At 41.6% G+C, this 16908-nt stretch overlaps 1 protein-coding gene across 1 annotated transcript in view; it reads right to left on the bottom strand.

Annotated features, from left to right (window-relative positions):
* The window catches only part of grid2 (glutamate receptor, ionotropic, delta 2), a 425270-nt gene that overhangs the window by 139013 nt on the left and 269349 nt on the right, over positions 1 to 16908 (bottom strand). The window contains exon 5 of the mRNA XM_062385076.1: positions 2561 to 2614. Coding sequence (XP_062241060.1) covers positions 2561 to 2614 — 54 coding nt within the window. The remainder of the gene's footprint in view (positions 1 to 2560; positions 2615 to 16908) is intronic.

Raw genomic sequence — 16908 nt, 5'->3', positions numbered from 1 at the left:
GCTAGATGTGACTTTAGCCTACCAGGCACTCGGGTAACGACGGACTGCTCAGTAGGCCGCCTGACAAAGCCATCTGCCAAACAAAGTGTATAAAGACAGCCTGTCAGGAGGAGAACATTTCTGCTATTGAGTGGAGTGTCAATTGTAAACACATCCATTTCAATCAGCAAAGGAGTGGCATGACAGCTTCTGTATGAAGTCAGGGACAAATACAGAATGGCTGTTTTCAACAGGTCTATCCTCGTTTCTCCCTCTGATACAAGGTAGAAAAGCTGCCATTTTCATTAATGTGCAGGTGGAAGGCTCACTCTTTTCCCTCACTACCCGAGAGTATTGGCATTTGAGAAAAACAAAACTGAGGGGTTGTCGGAAGGTGATCGGTTCTCCTTGTAGCATTAATGGTTGTCATACATACAGTGCTGTTCCGTCAGCACGAGCCAGGTAAGCACGACTTGACCATTAAAGCTAAAAACAGAAAGCTACTTCTCTCCTTACACCTGATCTCAGAGAGGGTCTCTGACCCATGGAGGATCTGATCTATTGGCCTCTCCTCTGGTTGTTTACTGACTCATCTGTTGTTGCAACAGGATATTGCCTTGGTCAATTTGATGAAATCTTGAGATTTTAAAGGGAGCAGCACTTTTGATAAGTGAGGGTAAAAGCTGGGATCTTGTCAGAAAATTTGTGTGCATTAGCAAAGTCATGCACAGCTGCATGTAAAATAGAAAGTAAACATCCAAAATGATGCTTGTTTCATTTCTGCATGAGTTGTCTTAATAATCTCCTTGGCAAACAGACGAGGAGTAAAGATGTCTGTGCATCCGCTTTTCATTTCGAAAAGATTTTAATTGCACCACCTTGTAATGAAACAATGTAACAAATAAAACTCAAGCACTTTAATTGTGTTCTGCTTTCTAATTAACATATTCATATGTTTTTCTATCTGTTAATCAAGATGTTGGGTTCCCTGTGGAATACCTGCAGGCCTCATCCTGAGGCTACAAAACATAAATCTGGGTCATTATCAGTTAATGATTAGTATCTCGAAAATAGAAGGGGCATCTTAGATAGTGTATATTTTAAGAGTTGGTTTGACGTTGCAGAAAGGTCAGAGTGCAGAAAGGTGATTATGTCCAAGTACATTGCAGCAAGATGGAAGAGCGAGATCGAGACAGACAACATGAAATCATTAGCTAGAACAGGTCCTGCATTTAATAGAGATTTGCTACTACTAATACTACTGTCATGTTTGTTTATGTCTGCTCCATTTCTCTTGTCAGTGTGGTAATCAGCTGAATATCACAATGAGATGGTGGTTGGTGCTGGTTGGCTCCTCGGCTGTGCTTGCCTAGAAGTCACCGCAGACTACTGATGCATGCTTATATTTGTTACAAACAGACCTACTTTTGTAGAACTGCGGCAAGCAATGGGACTGCTGAACCTTGTGGCATTTATCAGCATTATGATAGTAAAAGGTTATGACTTAAAATCAAACAGAGAGAGAGGGAAAGAGAGAGAGAGAGAGAGAGAAAACTATTTCTTGTTTTGTACCAAACAAGTTTTTCCATTTTCCCTATTGTAAATAATGTTTTGCTGATCCTTCAGTACGTGATCTTGTGCACACGGTTGGGTTTGAGCACCAGCTCATGTTGGTGCGTGAGTGTGTGGGAGCTCGGACTCCCTGCTAGGTCCTTCCAGCTCACTGCAAAGCCCAAGGCCACCAAGACACAGTGCATTAGCTATCAGTGTACACACGCTTCCAAACATACACACTCACACACAAAAACACACACGAATGAAGCTGATGCAAGTGGTTTTTAGAAGGGGACTTCTCGTGAGGCAAGATCAAAGTTGTGCTCCTATTTAAAATCAATATGAAATTACAGGAAACAATGTTAAGGTTTAATTATGTTTCTCTAAGGAGCAATAATCAGTGATTGCTGAACGGAAATGAGAAGTGTTTCATCGGACAAAAACTGTGCAGTCTGTGGAGTAGACTGGGGAATCCTAATATTTAATGAACCAACTGATTGGTTTATTTTTGCCTAATGATGATGCATTAAAATGAGGAAACTACAAAACAAGTTCACATTGCTCTGTCACCACACACCACAGATATACACCAATCTGCCACAGCATCTGCTACCACTTTTAATGTTGTGGCTAATCTGTGTTTATGCTCAATCAGAGATGTTCTTTAAAGGTCACCTTTGTCATGTCTGAAATTGCTTAGTGTGTGTAAATTGGCTTAAGCGGTGTGCATAAAATATGTAGGAACTTTACTGTAATGTATTTTCTTCTTTTCTTGTGGCCCACAGCAGCATGTGCTCTATAAAGTAAACTAAATTGCCCTTCAAGTTGTGTGTTATCGGATGGATTGAAAAAATACAGAGTCGACAACTTTTTAAGCTCCCCCTTCCCCTTCAAACATCCAGGACAGTGAAGAGATTAGAGGGGTTCCGGATCTAAAACCATAAATATTCCCAGGATGATTGAAACAATAAGGTGAACTGATGGAACACCCAGTACAGGATCCATAAATCATTGTCATGGCACTCACCTCATTTATCAGGATCCAGTGACAATCGAAAGCCACCAGGTTGGTCTCCACCACCTGCAACACACACAAAAACACAGCGTCATGTTTAGAGTTAAAATCCTTATCAGTTATAGGAATATCCTTGGTGTGGGAGAAATCAGCTTTAAATATATGACAGGGTGACAGATGAGGAAGAAGTTGCAAGACAAGAAGTTTTTTGTTGTTGTTGTTGTTTTTAAAGAAAAATAAATCCCTTTAAAACATATTTTCCGTCTTGGATAATGCGATTCTTTGTGTCTGAAGTGTGAATATTTTTGAGAGAACATTATGGAAATGTGCAAAGCAGAAACTCAGTGTGTAGCTTGTATCAAAGGTGCTCAAGTAATCTGCCAAATCTCTCTTCAAACACCGCAGAAATGGCTAAACTTGCTTGTCTGTGACAAAACAACTGCAAAAACTCCCACATAAACTCACGCTTAAATGTCAGCGTTACAACTTTGGTCTCAATAGACAAACCTGTGAGTAGAATTTTCTCTCTCTCTCTCTCTCTCTCTCTCTCTCTGTCCCTTCCTTTAGGCTCTATTTTAATGATCTGAAGCACAAGTGTATTGAGGGTTTGTCCAAATCCAATTGACTGTAACTCGAGAAAAAATAAGCGTGCTGCGCTACATTGTGTTTTGTGTTTCGATCAATTGGGTGTTTAGGGCACATAAACATGCAATATACTAATCAGAACACCTCTCCCTTAACAACCAGGTGCCCTTGCAATTTGGTGGACTGATATCATATAGGAGCGGATTTGTTAGGCAGTAAGAAAGAAGGCTTCTGAGGAATTGAATTGTGCATGTAAGCCATTGTGCATGTAAGCCATAACACTAGGGGTGCACCGATTTATCGGTCGTACATCGGTAGCGGCCGATATTCTATCAGCTCTATTCATCTGTCTCATGCACAGGTAACAAGGGAATTGACAACATACGGCATACACACAGAAGGCGTAACACATCTAATAAACGGGCAATACTGCTTCCATAAATCAATGAGATTTTAGACAGGGTAAAAACGTGCTGTTTTAAATTATCCTTGTGGTATTTTGACCAAAATATGTTACAGTCATTTCATTAAGATCCCAAGGAACCATTTCAACTTGCGGTAAAATGGGCATAATATGTCTCTGTTAAATAAAGTTTAGTTAAATCAAAGATTGTTTCATAAATCTGATTAAATTTGTGCTCATTAAAAGATAAGAGTGATGAAGGGCTGAACCTTTTTTAAATAGTGCTTTTTAAATAATGATTTAATTATTTTTCTGACACAAAAGGGTGAATGAATAACAACAAAAAGAAAATAAACAAATATCGGTATCGGTATCGGCTATCGGCCAGATTGTTATTTTAAATATCGGTATCGGTATCGGCCAAGAATTTCCATATCGGTGCATCCCTACATAACACTGTTCCCACTGACTTTAGACCAGGTGTTTGTTGGTCAAGTGTGCAATTGCTACCTAAGGCCTTAAGACAGCAGCACACCAACACCCATGGGGGCTCAGGTGGTTGCATTCACAAGAAAAAGCAAAAGCGATGGACGGCCAATGACAACTGTGCTTGCCTGAAACAAGCGAAGATGCCTTGCGTTGGGTGTGTTGTGTTTGGTCTCCTTATCTCACACAGACTCGGAAAAAGAAAACCTTTTGCATGAATTGTTAACTACCCAACTTTAATATTTATACGTGTCAATTCTTTACTAGTAGCTAAACCATTGTTAAACGTTGCTGCAACGTTTAACAAAGAGCAACTGTGCGTGCACACGCACGCGCACGCGCACACACACGCACACGCACACACACACACACACACACACACACAGGGCAACGACATTTGGCGCTCCAGACACACCCACTGTACATCTGCACAACATCTGTCAGTAAGCTAACGTTATAATGTCCCTATAAACAGCAGCAGGTGATTCTTTCTACCTCTCTCTCTCTAGCTGATGATTCAAGTGGCTGTTTCTCCTGTTATCACTGAACTCTGTCAGTGTCGGACATCCCTTCTCAATCACTGTCTGTGACCAGCAGGATGTTGAGATATATTTACCCATGTTACTTTCATCTCCTTCTACCCCCCCCCCCCAGTGTTTTTCCTGTTTCTCCTTGTTTTCCAGTTCACAACATGAATAAATGAAATGATGTTATGACAACAGCTATGTCTTGGGGAAGAGATTTTATCATGGGTGTATCCAGGAGAAGGGCCTGAGGGGGCACCGGCCTCAGCCAAAATCTGATGGAGCCAAGTTGATCCCCTGTCTTTTCTTAAATAAACTTAATAATAAGACTATATATACAATTTGCTGAAAATCTTTAACTTCTAAGTTTTTTTGAAGTGCACAATGTGCTTATACGACAAACATTATTTCAATGGTGTGGCTGATAGCTATAGAGCTAACAGTAAACAAGGAATGATACATGTGCACCTCACCTAATCAGTGATGGTGCCACTTAGAAAAATGTATGTGCAGCAGTAAATACGTGTGGTTGAACCAAGAACCACTGTAATTTATCACCCACACTCTTTATCTTCTTTTCAATCATCTCTATTCATTACACACATTTGACAAAATAATGGTAAGACACATCACTCAATCTGTGTAATTTACTTGCGATAAGAGCAATAAGGTTGTTTTTAGCTTTGCTTTTGGATTTTCTCCTGTCAGAACTTGTTTCGACCTCCTTCTCCCTCCCGATTCCACCCATCTGCAGTTCTCCTTTCTTATCGCCGGCACTGCCGCACTTCTCATCCCGTAATTTCTGCTCTCCTGTACTCGCTCACTTCTCGCTCTGTGCCTGCCGCCGCCCTCTCCCCCTCTACTGCCGGTGTAAAAATACAGTGCCACTCGTATATCATTAGCTATAATTGTCGAGGTGACTATGGCACCACGTGTCATAAAACACTTTTTAGCCGTAAACAAAAGGCAACAGCTGGAGAGAGTGATGGAGCATGGCTAATAGTGGTTTAATCTGCCACAGAGTCTCCATAAAACTTCGTCATTTTAACTCTGACGGCTTCCATAAAATACAGCCTCTGCAGGAAACATGGCTGCTACACAGAGAAGGAATGCACGGCAGGAAAGAGGGCGCAAAATACACTATTTGACTTAATTTCTCATGTCCGTCCGCGTCTCTGCTTCTTCTTTTCTTAACACTTTGCCTTTTTTCAGGAGCGCAGCTGGAAAATATACGGTTTAAATCACGAGCATACTGTGGGTTCTTCATCTTTTTTTTATCTCTCGTGTTATTTCTGTCACTGTCTACTGGAGCACTGCAAAAAACAGCAATTTGGAGCAATGGAGGAGGGAGAGAGGACAGAGGTTTGCAAAGCTGTTACTCTCCATCCCCATGTTCCCTTCCCTTGGTGCTAATTAGGAGATTAGTACATATTCACATAGGATTATTGGTAAATAATGTCATTTTTAAACATGCAAATATAAAACTATGTCTGAGTGTGTGTGTGTTTGTGTGTATGCAGGAGAATTTCAAAATGGTCAATATATAAATGTCGATGCATGTTTATTTGTATTGAAGTGCTGCCGGATGTGAGCGTTTCCACTTCTCCCATTATGACCACCCTCCGGCAGCCGTCTGGACAGATGTTTCAAGCTAATTAGCGAAAGGGCAGACACCTAACACTAGAGATGACTCCGGAGGGGCTGGAAGTGTTCAATACGCTCACTCTCTCAAGCTCGGTCACTCACACAAACTCACAAACAGACACACAAGAGCAAACACCACAAACAGCCTTCTTTGCGTGGCTGCATGTGCGTGTTTGTCTCCATGTACAAAATAAAATAAAAAAGCTGTCATGAACTCTGTGCCAACACTGCAGGTGGGCAGGAGTCACCTGGGCACCGTTCCTTCGTGCCTCCACAGAGATGATTCTGACCTCTCCACAAAAGCTTCATCTCTGCCCAGTTCTCACTTCCTTTGAAGCCAGAAGATCATACGGACAATGGCTCTGTGGTCCGGAACAAATCCAATCACTCGGTGTCAATATGAGTAAGCCTTTGCTCAAAGTCTGGGAGCACACACTGAAACTAAGACTGATCTGCAACATCGTGCCACTGCGAGCCCCAGTCTGGCATGCGCTTTATTGAGTGGCCACAGGACGGCCAAACACGCTTGTGATCCTGTAATCGTCTTCGGCTACCTGTCACTCCTGGAGGAGTCCAACAAAGAGGAAAAATCATTGATTCTGGCAACTGGGTGATGTTGGCTTACAAGAGAGTCAAAGCCTGGGGCTCACACCAAGACCTGACTTGACAACAGTAGGGCAGATTTAACAATACTACACACACACTCACACCAATACAATCACACACAAACATCATGTTTTCAAATTGCACAAGGAGACAAGAGCAATTCCTATATTTTGCTTGTCTTTTATTCAATATGCCTTTATAGCATACTCATGTATATGGCTGTTTGTGTCCCTGCATATGAGAGGGTAAACTATATTAATGCAAAAGCAGACATTGCCTCAGTACACTATGCGGGAAGCTTAAGGGGGGAAAGTGGGTGTTGCTATTGAATAAAGGGCTCCAAATTGAAAATTAGTTGTGTAATTTAATTTCACGCACTATTTGTGATTAAATCAAGCAAGTAGCCTACAGCCCACCCTCCAAACTAGGCATATCCAGGCTTCACGCTTAAACGTGCGGGCTCAAGCTGCGATTCAACACTTAAAGCACCCATACATACATTACACAGACAAACATCTAAAAACAGAAGCATGTCCGGGCGCTGGTACGTCATCTTCTCAGAGAAAAGTGCTTCTATTTGCAAAGCTGTGGTCGTGCCTCCTCTGGCACACTTACAAAAAAAGACCCTGCTATCAACCCTCATCCCAGCATCCTTCTTGATTACGGTAATTAATTGGCGTTTCTGTGTCTGGATGCATGGGGGGGTCAATGTGTCTGTGTCTTGAGGTGGAGGAGCAGGATTACTGTTATCATCTCAAATCTTTTCTTCCACCTGAACGCTGTAAGACAACGACAAATATACAGAGAGACAGTAAAGTAATAGAGTGGAGAAAGTGGGCATGGGCGATGGGGGACGGCAGAGACCAAAAGAAAGAAGATGCTGATGAAAAAGGACACTTAATATATATGGTTGTGTTAGCTGTAATACAACATTTTCATTTTAACAAATGTGTTTTCATTATTGAATTCCCTTCAGATGAAGTATCGATCCTTTCTTTTCTCCTCCTTGTCTGTAAAGCTTTTGTGCTGCTGAAAAGCATCAAGTCAAGAGGGCGGATTTCATAAAATAGGATGATATTTGTTATAAGACTTCATACAATGAGCACAACTCTGTCTCTGGTTTCACAGTTTGTCTCTCGTGCTGTTGATTTCTTCATTTATTTTTGACATTGAAAAGATTGAAAGTAAGGACAGATAGGACACAAGTATACTCCTGCTTTAGAATTAAAATGATCGAATCAATTACATTTTATCTGTAAAGCCCATATTCACAAATACGATTTATTCTCATAAGGTTTCCAAGGTACGGACTTCTCTGCCCTTAACCCTCAGCAAGAAAACTACCAATTCTGTTATTTAGACAATCCTTCAAATATGCTGCGTGGAGTTTTCTGTTAGAATTCAGAAGACCAAATCAAAGTTGTAATTTGTTAAATACGAATTATAAATCTATAATGCACAAGATTTCCAATCATCTATCGGCAGGTACAGTATCCTGAACACCTGGACTTCTCTTTCTCTTCCCTGCCTGCCAAAACGGTTGCAGAGATTTCTGTTCTTCTCCGCTCCTGCGCCTCAATCCCACTGAAGCACTCCCTTTCATCAATTAGTGAGCTACGTAACCTCTCTGCACCTTCCTCTTCCATTCCCCCGCTCTCGCCTGCCTAATCACAGACTCCTCTCACTGTGTCTAATTTGCATGTCTCAGAAATCTGTTACAAAACACATTAAAACATTACCACCGTTCAAAACAAGCGCAGGAGTTTCCTCACTCGTCCTCTCACTTCATTTACGTTCAGCCCGTCTCCCCCATTCAGCCTCCCCCTCCCTGTTTATGAACCGAGCATTTAGTGCATGCTAACTGAGGCATTTTCTCCCTGATTCATCATAACTGCTGCATGTCACCACTGCCATTTAGGCTTAATGTCACTCGCCTCACTCACACTACTCCCCCTGGTACGTCTCATGCATGCTTGATTGTGTGTTGTGTGGCTTGATGTCAATGTGTGTGTGTGTGTGTTTTTGTGTGCATATCTGCATTGTATGTTGGAAAGAACCAATGTCAAGCAGAGGGCAGTGCATTACAACACTGCTTTGCTGTATGGATTTAAATACTTGGCAGAGGAGCACTAAGCTCTGACCGATGGCGTGAAAACAAGCATACACACACAAAGACACGCACCCATGCATAAACGGGAACTCCTCTGGCATGCACACTTAGCACACAAAGGCTTGTGTTGCACCACATGCACCCACATAGCATCTTGTAAAAATAGATTACATGATAGCTGCTTATCATATAAACATAAACTCGCTCGACACGCATGCACCTACACATCTGGTCTGTGACAGCTGTGACTCAAGCAGTGGAAAATGGAAAATAACAGTTTCAGTATGATTTGTGAGCTCATGGACACACAAAGACCATCAGCTAACACAAAGCAAATACACACAGCCCAGAATACCAATGTTAAAAATAAGACGGCTGTGTGTCCTATCTGTGGGTTATTGCTTGGGAAGACTACTTTGCTCTCAGAGTGTCACTCAGCGCCATGATGGTGGATGGAAACTCAAGTAAGCGATAAATCTATTATAGTGTAGTGAGGCCACTCATGCATAAAAGGAATGCACTAACAGCGGAGCAATGTCATACATTTTGATGAAAGTATGCAGAGACTGTGTTGGTTGAAAGAAGCATATGATTAATAAATCCATTAAAAATGACTAAGTGTGCTCACAAAGAGTTTAGTTCTTTGGAAAAAATAGACAAATGTATACGGTGATCTTGAGTGCCACATATTTGGTTATTATTTAGTTTCAATTAGTATATTTGTGAACATTTTGTAGCAGGTGTGAAAATGTCACATAACCCGGCAAAATAAATAAGGAACGAGAATTACTGCCCTGTGGTTGTATGCCTCCGTCAACCAGTGTAGTTTATACGCATAACACAATATGTTATGTTGTTCAAAATCACAGTGGCATAAACCTCCATGAATCTCAGTGAATGTTTGCTCCATATTTGGAAGGATTCCTCGGAGGTGTTCCCAAGACGCAGAAAAGTCATGTTTTGTAAGGTCACAGTGACGTTTGACCAAGAAAATCCAATCAATTCATTCTGCCTGGGATGTCAACAAGGCGGACGGACGGATGGACAACCCAAACGCATGATGCCTCAGGCAATAGTAGAGGAAGCTTTCATTTTCAGGTATGAAGGTGTCTGGTTGACCTTCTTCAGCTCTGAGGCTCGATGTGGCAGAGCAGCAGGAACAAAGGGAAACATTTTTGGAAAAAGTGTAATTATAATATTAATATATTTTTACAGTGAAAGCATCACATTTAAAATCAAAAAGAGCTCAAAAAACTGTGACATTTCTAAACAGCATAACATTATAAAAGGAGATAGTAGCTCCTAAGGAAACAGAGGTTGATGTAATGAAGTCTTAGATGCACGGGACCATACCAAGACATGAGGCAAAGGGGTGTCAAAGGCCTCTGTGATTGCTTCCAAAACTAATAACCCTAAATCACCTCCATTACTGTCTGTTTAATTAGTCCGCTCCTGCCGCGGTCATACACCAGTGGTCTTCAAAGCCTATAAAGGTGGCACTTGTATTCTGCTGGGGGAAGAAAGCGAGCAAGATATTGAATAATGCAGATTGCCGTCGTGTGTCTGTGTTCATTAACGAGCGTACGTTTTTTTCTCTTCTCTTTTCAGTGATTGCTCGAGAAGAGTCTCCGCAAACCCCATTTGACGAGGTAGCTCCCTGCGTGTCTCTCTCGCCAGCACGTGCACACATGCACACGCACGCCACGCCGACCGAGAGCTGTCGCACTCAACAAAAGCCACCAGACCTCATCTTGACAAGGTCTTGGCCTGCTCACCCACCCACCACACACACCATCGGTGTTATTGATCAATCACTCATGTTCTGATGAATACGGGGGGGGAGAAACGGCAGAGTCGTTCACTTTTTTTGTCCTCTCAGCAGACATCTTTCAGTCACTATATGTTTTCTCTCTTTCTCTCTTTCCCTCTATTGCCCTCCCTGTCTCCTCTCTTTCTCTTTCAGTCTGACATACAATATAATGCTTGGACAGCAAAGGTCTTTGATAGTATGTGTTGTGATGGCAAAGGGTAACAGGGCCAACGCACAACACATGTATCATCTTTCAGCTCAGTGTGTGTGTGTGTGTGTGTGTGTGTGTGTGTGTGTGTGTGTGTGTACACAAAAGCCAAAGACGTGAGGGTATGAGAGCACACATCGGCCTTTCAGTTTATTGATCAAACCGCAGATGCAAGCACTGCCATGCCCAGAAAGGGATTGTATAGGCTGACACACACACACACACACACACACACACACACACACACACACACACACACACACACACACACACACACACACACACACACACACACACACACACACACACACACACACACACACACACACACACACAGGCAAGCATGAACACAAAATTGCACACATTCACCACCACCAGTCCCAGCAAATATGAGGAAATGCAACCTGACATTTAGATATGAAAAGATCAATGGCTGGAACAAATAGAATAAGCAGTCTTGATAGGTCTAAGGTAAACAGCTTTGTGTATTTTTGTGGGACTGTGTGTATGTCTGTGCATGTTCTTTATTTGATTTACTATCAGCTTTATTCAGTACTAAAAGGGGGAAGGGCTTTTTTCCTGTATTCATGTCCACACGTCATATTAAATTTCCATCTACCCATCAAGCTACAGAAGGACTGGTTAATGCCACAATCATGTTCATGTCAAGATTAAGTGCACAAGCTCACAATCTGCATTATGCTTACACATGCCATTGTTTGTAATCAGATTCAAATCTGAGCATTAATAGAACGAGAGAGTACATTAAATAAAGTCAGACTTCATAGACAGGACAAAAGGCATTTATGTCACTACAAATGCCTTTACAGTAAACATCCCTGACTGGGTCGGGTGAATAAACGATTCAAGGTTAAACCTTCAACAATTTATGGTCAGTTAATCCCTGGCTGGCTTCAAATAATTCACTGAAAGGTAACTTGCTTTTTTTTTCTGTTTTAAAAGCCTTTGACTTCAGCAGAGGAGGTTGTGTTGTCACCCAGATCCATTTGTTGGTTTGTTGATTGGTTTGTCGGCAGAATAACCCAAAAACTACAAAAAGGACATGGACCAATCATAAAAGATATACTTGTAACTCTAGACAAATGGACAGGGGCCTTGCTATAGGTATGTGCTGTACTGAGGCCTTTTCAAGCAAAGGTTGTTTCCAGTTTTAGAAAAAAAAGGGGGATGCAAATAAGTCATACTACAAAAAAGTAACACATCTATATGTTCACATAACAATTTAGTTGGCACAGGTCCCGTTAATGGTACTCAAACAGCCAATAAAACATTAGGAAATACTTCCTCATGAAGTGCAATGAATTTATCACCCACTATCATGACACACTTTCACCTGTCAATGATTCATATACTGCACACCTACTTCACAAAAAGCCACTGGGGCTATAATAGTAAAATAGCTAAAAGACTTTTCTGGAGATATTTTACACATGGAAGCACAAGAAAATAATTTCAAGAAGAGCTGTTTACTCGTCTTGATGCAATATCAATATACGTTTAAAAGTAGAATATGAGCCAATAGACCAGGCAATCATATTTACATTACAGGCTTTTATTGGCCTCTGTAAAACATCTTGACAACAACGGCGGCAACAACAAAAACGTGCGGCATTAGCTCAGTGGCTCGACTGATGGGGGTCATATCAGTGCAGGTCAAAACAGGCCAGAAGAGAGCAGAACACGGGTGATTTATAAGATTAACCCGTGCCCTAAAAAGTCAGAACTCATCCCAACTGAATTTACCTATAGCAAGGTCAGATGAGAGGACTGAGAGGTGGGCCGAGCAAATGTCTGCCTGAGAGCGTGAGAGCAAAGCAGATGGAGATAGATGGACGGACGCAGGAGGAGAATAAAACTTGTGTGTCTGTGATAAAGAGGAAGAACGAGTGTGTGTTCAGGTGTGCCGTCCGGGCTGCTGAAGTGTTTCTGTAAGCCACCTCGGCTTCTTCAGGTCGACTAAGCTTCCAACCAATATAAAATGATTCCTCGACCTCCCGTGATCTGTACGCTGTCTGTCCTCCCATCCTCCCACTCCTCTCCCTGCCTGCACTATATGAAGAATGCACCACAGGTCAACTGTTCAGGACACCAGATAAAGGTGTGTCAATCATGCAAAAAAGCGCACACGTGCAGCATATGAAAAGAGGAAACAACACCATACACACTCTGTCTTCACTATAGACCTATGTTATACTCCACATATACAAACACCATGACTTTCACTGTAATTTATTGTGGCATTTTAAAAACTGAGATTTCAAGTTTTTTTAACATTGTTTAAATATGATCCAGTTAGTTTAGGTTTTACATTGTAATGTATCGCATGTCCGGTTGTAACCACCAATGTGGCCTGTGTCTGCAGATAAACTCACATTTATTGTTTTGTGAATGGGCGAGCGTTTGACATGTATGTGTTGTCAACTCCACTAGTAGCTGTCTTTCCTTTTCAATGGATATAATTAATAAAGCGGTTCATTTCATTTGACCTTAGTGGCCGTTGTAATGAACTTCCTACCATTGGTCCAAAAGCGCAAACATTTGTGTTTTTTTTCGACTGCAAACGTTCGCAACTTGATGAAATCTGTCTCTCCGGGCCGTGGTCCAAGGCAACTTTACCATCTGTTATATTTGGTTCAGACTAAACTGAAATGTTTGAAGCTGCCAACCAAATAAGTTGGTGTGAAAGTGTCCTTAGTCTCAGGAATGGAGTAATGGACAACAAGCGAAAGACAGAAATACACAAACAAAACAACAAAGCCAACTTGATCTTTGCTGCGAAATAATGTTTCAATGACAAAACTTATAACAACAACAGAAGAATGATGAGTCTTTGAGTCAATAACGATTCTGCACTGAACATCGACAGAAGAGCAAAGCTGTAACTTAACAGCACTGGGAAAAAGCTAAAAAACGAGCAGTGCACACAGCAAGTGTGATCCTTGTTCCTCACCATTTATATGTGTATTTTTGTCATTTATAAAATTCACTTTCTCACTGTAAAAGGATAATGTGTCACAGTGATGATGTGTTACAGTGTGAGGAGGTTTGCCGCTGTCAGCCTCGCCCGGTCAAAGTCTATCATGCTGTTCCGCTGCTATTTAACAGTGCAGTTCATTCCTGCTAATCTCTGCTAATACAGGGTTCATTTCACAGCAATTATGCTAAGGGTTTGTTGAAATACAGCCAGGGAACATCCAGGTTGGAGCCTCGGAGCATACGATTTTTGCATATGGGTTCACTCTGAGTCATATTCTTCCATAGGAAGAATAAGTGCAAGCAGTGTGGGCGTATAGGAACCTCACAAGACAAGATTAAGCTTGTACCTCTGGGAGGAGGGAGATAGGTCATGTAAGTGTCACGGCGTGAAGGGCTGGTGTTTGAATGAGTGAGCAATGAAGGAAATAACCAGCTGTATATGGTGAAGCGCAGCAGATGTTATGTGCCTCAATTACACATCTGATCTGGCCTCTGGGGGTTGAAGCATATGCTAAAGTTGTCAACCGGAGGAGCTGACCCCACTGCACACTTATGTTTTACAGGTAACTCCGACCTGCCTGCAGCTCGCCATAAACCACTTTAATGACAGGATTATTTTTTCCTCGGTTTAGTTTAAAAAGAGTTTCTTAAAGAGACTGTGCTACAATGTTACAAAACCAGGTCTTAGCAACTCTGCAAGGGGATGCTCTCAGCCATGAAATTGAGCTAATTACTCAATATTTCATTATTCTAATCTTCATCAAATCAGAATTAATAGACCTTTGGATATTGTTCTATTGTTGAGATTGTTTTGATATTTCATGGAAAAATACCATGTGCCTCTCTTATTTTGATGTAACACTCTGAGAGGCGGTGGACTAGTGGCAGAAACTTGGACAATGGGCAGAAAAGGTCTCTGGTTCGTCTCTGGTTAGACTCCACGGAGAAACAACAAAAAAAGATCTGTCCAAAAATCCAAGAGAATTCTCCCTACCCTGTCTAGTGCCCCTGAGCAAGGCACCTTACTCCCCCAACATCTGCTCCATGGGCGCTGTACATGGCTGCTCACTGCTCTGTGTGTCCTTCACCAGATGGGTTAAATGCAGAGGATAAATTTACCTACGATTGCATGAGTGTGTTGTGCATGTCTGTGCATGTGTTTGGTATAAATAAACGTATCTTAATTATACAGCATCACTTTTGCATTACTGAGACATTAGTTGCAGAACATTATTCCCGAAGGATGGAACTATTTAAAGACATTCTCTGAAATGAAGAATCAGCAAAGGGGGAAAAAAGATGTGATGATGTCGGTGTCAACTAAGGATAAAAAAAGAGTGAATTATGAAAGTACCTTTATAGACGTGGAGAAAACCAATACCAAACCCAATCAAGCGTTTCCCCTTAATTGTCCAGACTATTGTCCCGCCACAATATCATTGTGAACCCAACTTTTTTTACACATTTCATATAGAGATCTGTAACTTGATGTGGTGTAGATATACAGTATGTATGCATTGCTATGTGCTGCACTATCTGCCACTGGCTCGCTCAAGCTATTGCTCATGAAGTAGCTACCACCAACGCAGACCTCACAGATTCAGCTGCAACATGACACGTACATTGAACTGTGAGCCATTCAAAACTTTTGCAATTCAAAATCTGTATCAAGGAAACTATTTTCTCCTTCATTTGTGTTATATACCTAATGACAGCACATTAATGCAACACCTCACATACTGGCACAAACATAAAAAGGCCATCAGTAAATGAAATTACATCCATACATTTAAGAAACTCTTTGGTGGGAACATGCAGAGATGCTCCACGAAAAAGCATCATAAACTCTGTTACCAAACCCTCCTGCAATATCAAAGCCGGGGGACATTGTGACCTCAAATCAAAGCAACACTGAGCTAATACCCAAACGGCCCTAAAGACAGATTACATCTTCCAGCGCCTCAATTATAAAATCATTCTATTCCTCTATTTCCTGCAGAGCCCTGCAGTGGAGAGACTAGTTGACCCTGAGTCCGACCCTATTACTGAGACCTGAGAGAAGGAGATAACGTGACACTCCGCGAGGTGCCAGGCATCTGTAACAGTGTATGTTGGTGTGTCTGAGAGAAAAAGGGAGCGAAACACGTCCTCAATGCATGAGGAGGAGAAAAACCTAGTGTGATCACTGCGCCGCCAAAGAGTCTGAGGAGAAAACAGCTGTAAATGATGGAGACAGGAGGGTGAAAAAACAAAAGAAAATGGGAGTAAAGTGGAGGTGAACATGGGAAATAAGACATAAAATAAAAGGTGAGATGAAAAATTGAACCAAAGGGGAGCAGGGAATGTACCATCTGTCCAGGAATTATGACTCTTCTCCCGGGCAAGTAACAAATGTGGCACCAGCTTTTGACATATGATTACAAACCTCCTCCCGATCGGCAATAATACTGAAATAGTTGGGTGACATGAAACTGCACTGCAAGTTATTTGAAAGTGCAGTCCAAGCTCGCTCGTATTGCAAGTGACGGGCAAAGTAACCAATGTAGAATGAAATGTATGGGTGAGTTTTACTTACTGAAGAAAAGACAAGGCAGGCACACACAAACACACACACTCAAACAGCTGCACTATACTACTGTGGACACTTTAAATACCAAAACGAACACACACACATACACAGCAGATGGACTGCATGGGTTAGAGCGTTTCAAAATTGGAAAAAATTGTGTGTTTGTGTGTGTCCTCAGAGATATGAACCTACAACACCTGGAGAGGGGATTGCAGGACAGAAAATAGCTTTGTTTTATAACCAGAACCGTGGAGGGTATGAAACTCCTGGGATTGGTGCAAATACAGATATTGGGGATTAGAAAATTGCCACTACTAATGTTTTCCTTAAAAATGTTTCCTGTCATCAAATCCTTCTGACAAAGAAATGAAATGTAAGCATGAATGCAAATATTTTCTGTGTTTCTTTGTAAACATTG

Source organism: Platichthys flesus, chromosome 3, assembly GCF_949316205.1.
Source record: "Platichthys flesus chromosome 3, fPlaFle2.1, whole genome shotgun sequence".
NCBI lineage: Eukaryota > Metazoa > Chordata > Actinopteri > Pleuronectiformes > Pleuronectidae > Platichthys > Platichthys flesus.
This window is presented reverse-complemented; position numbering and strand designations above follow the sequence as displayed.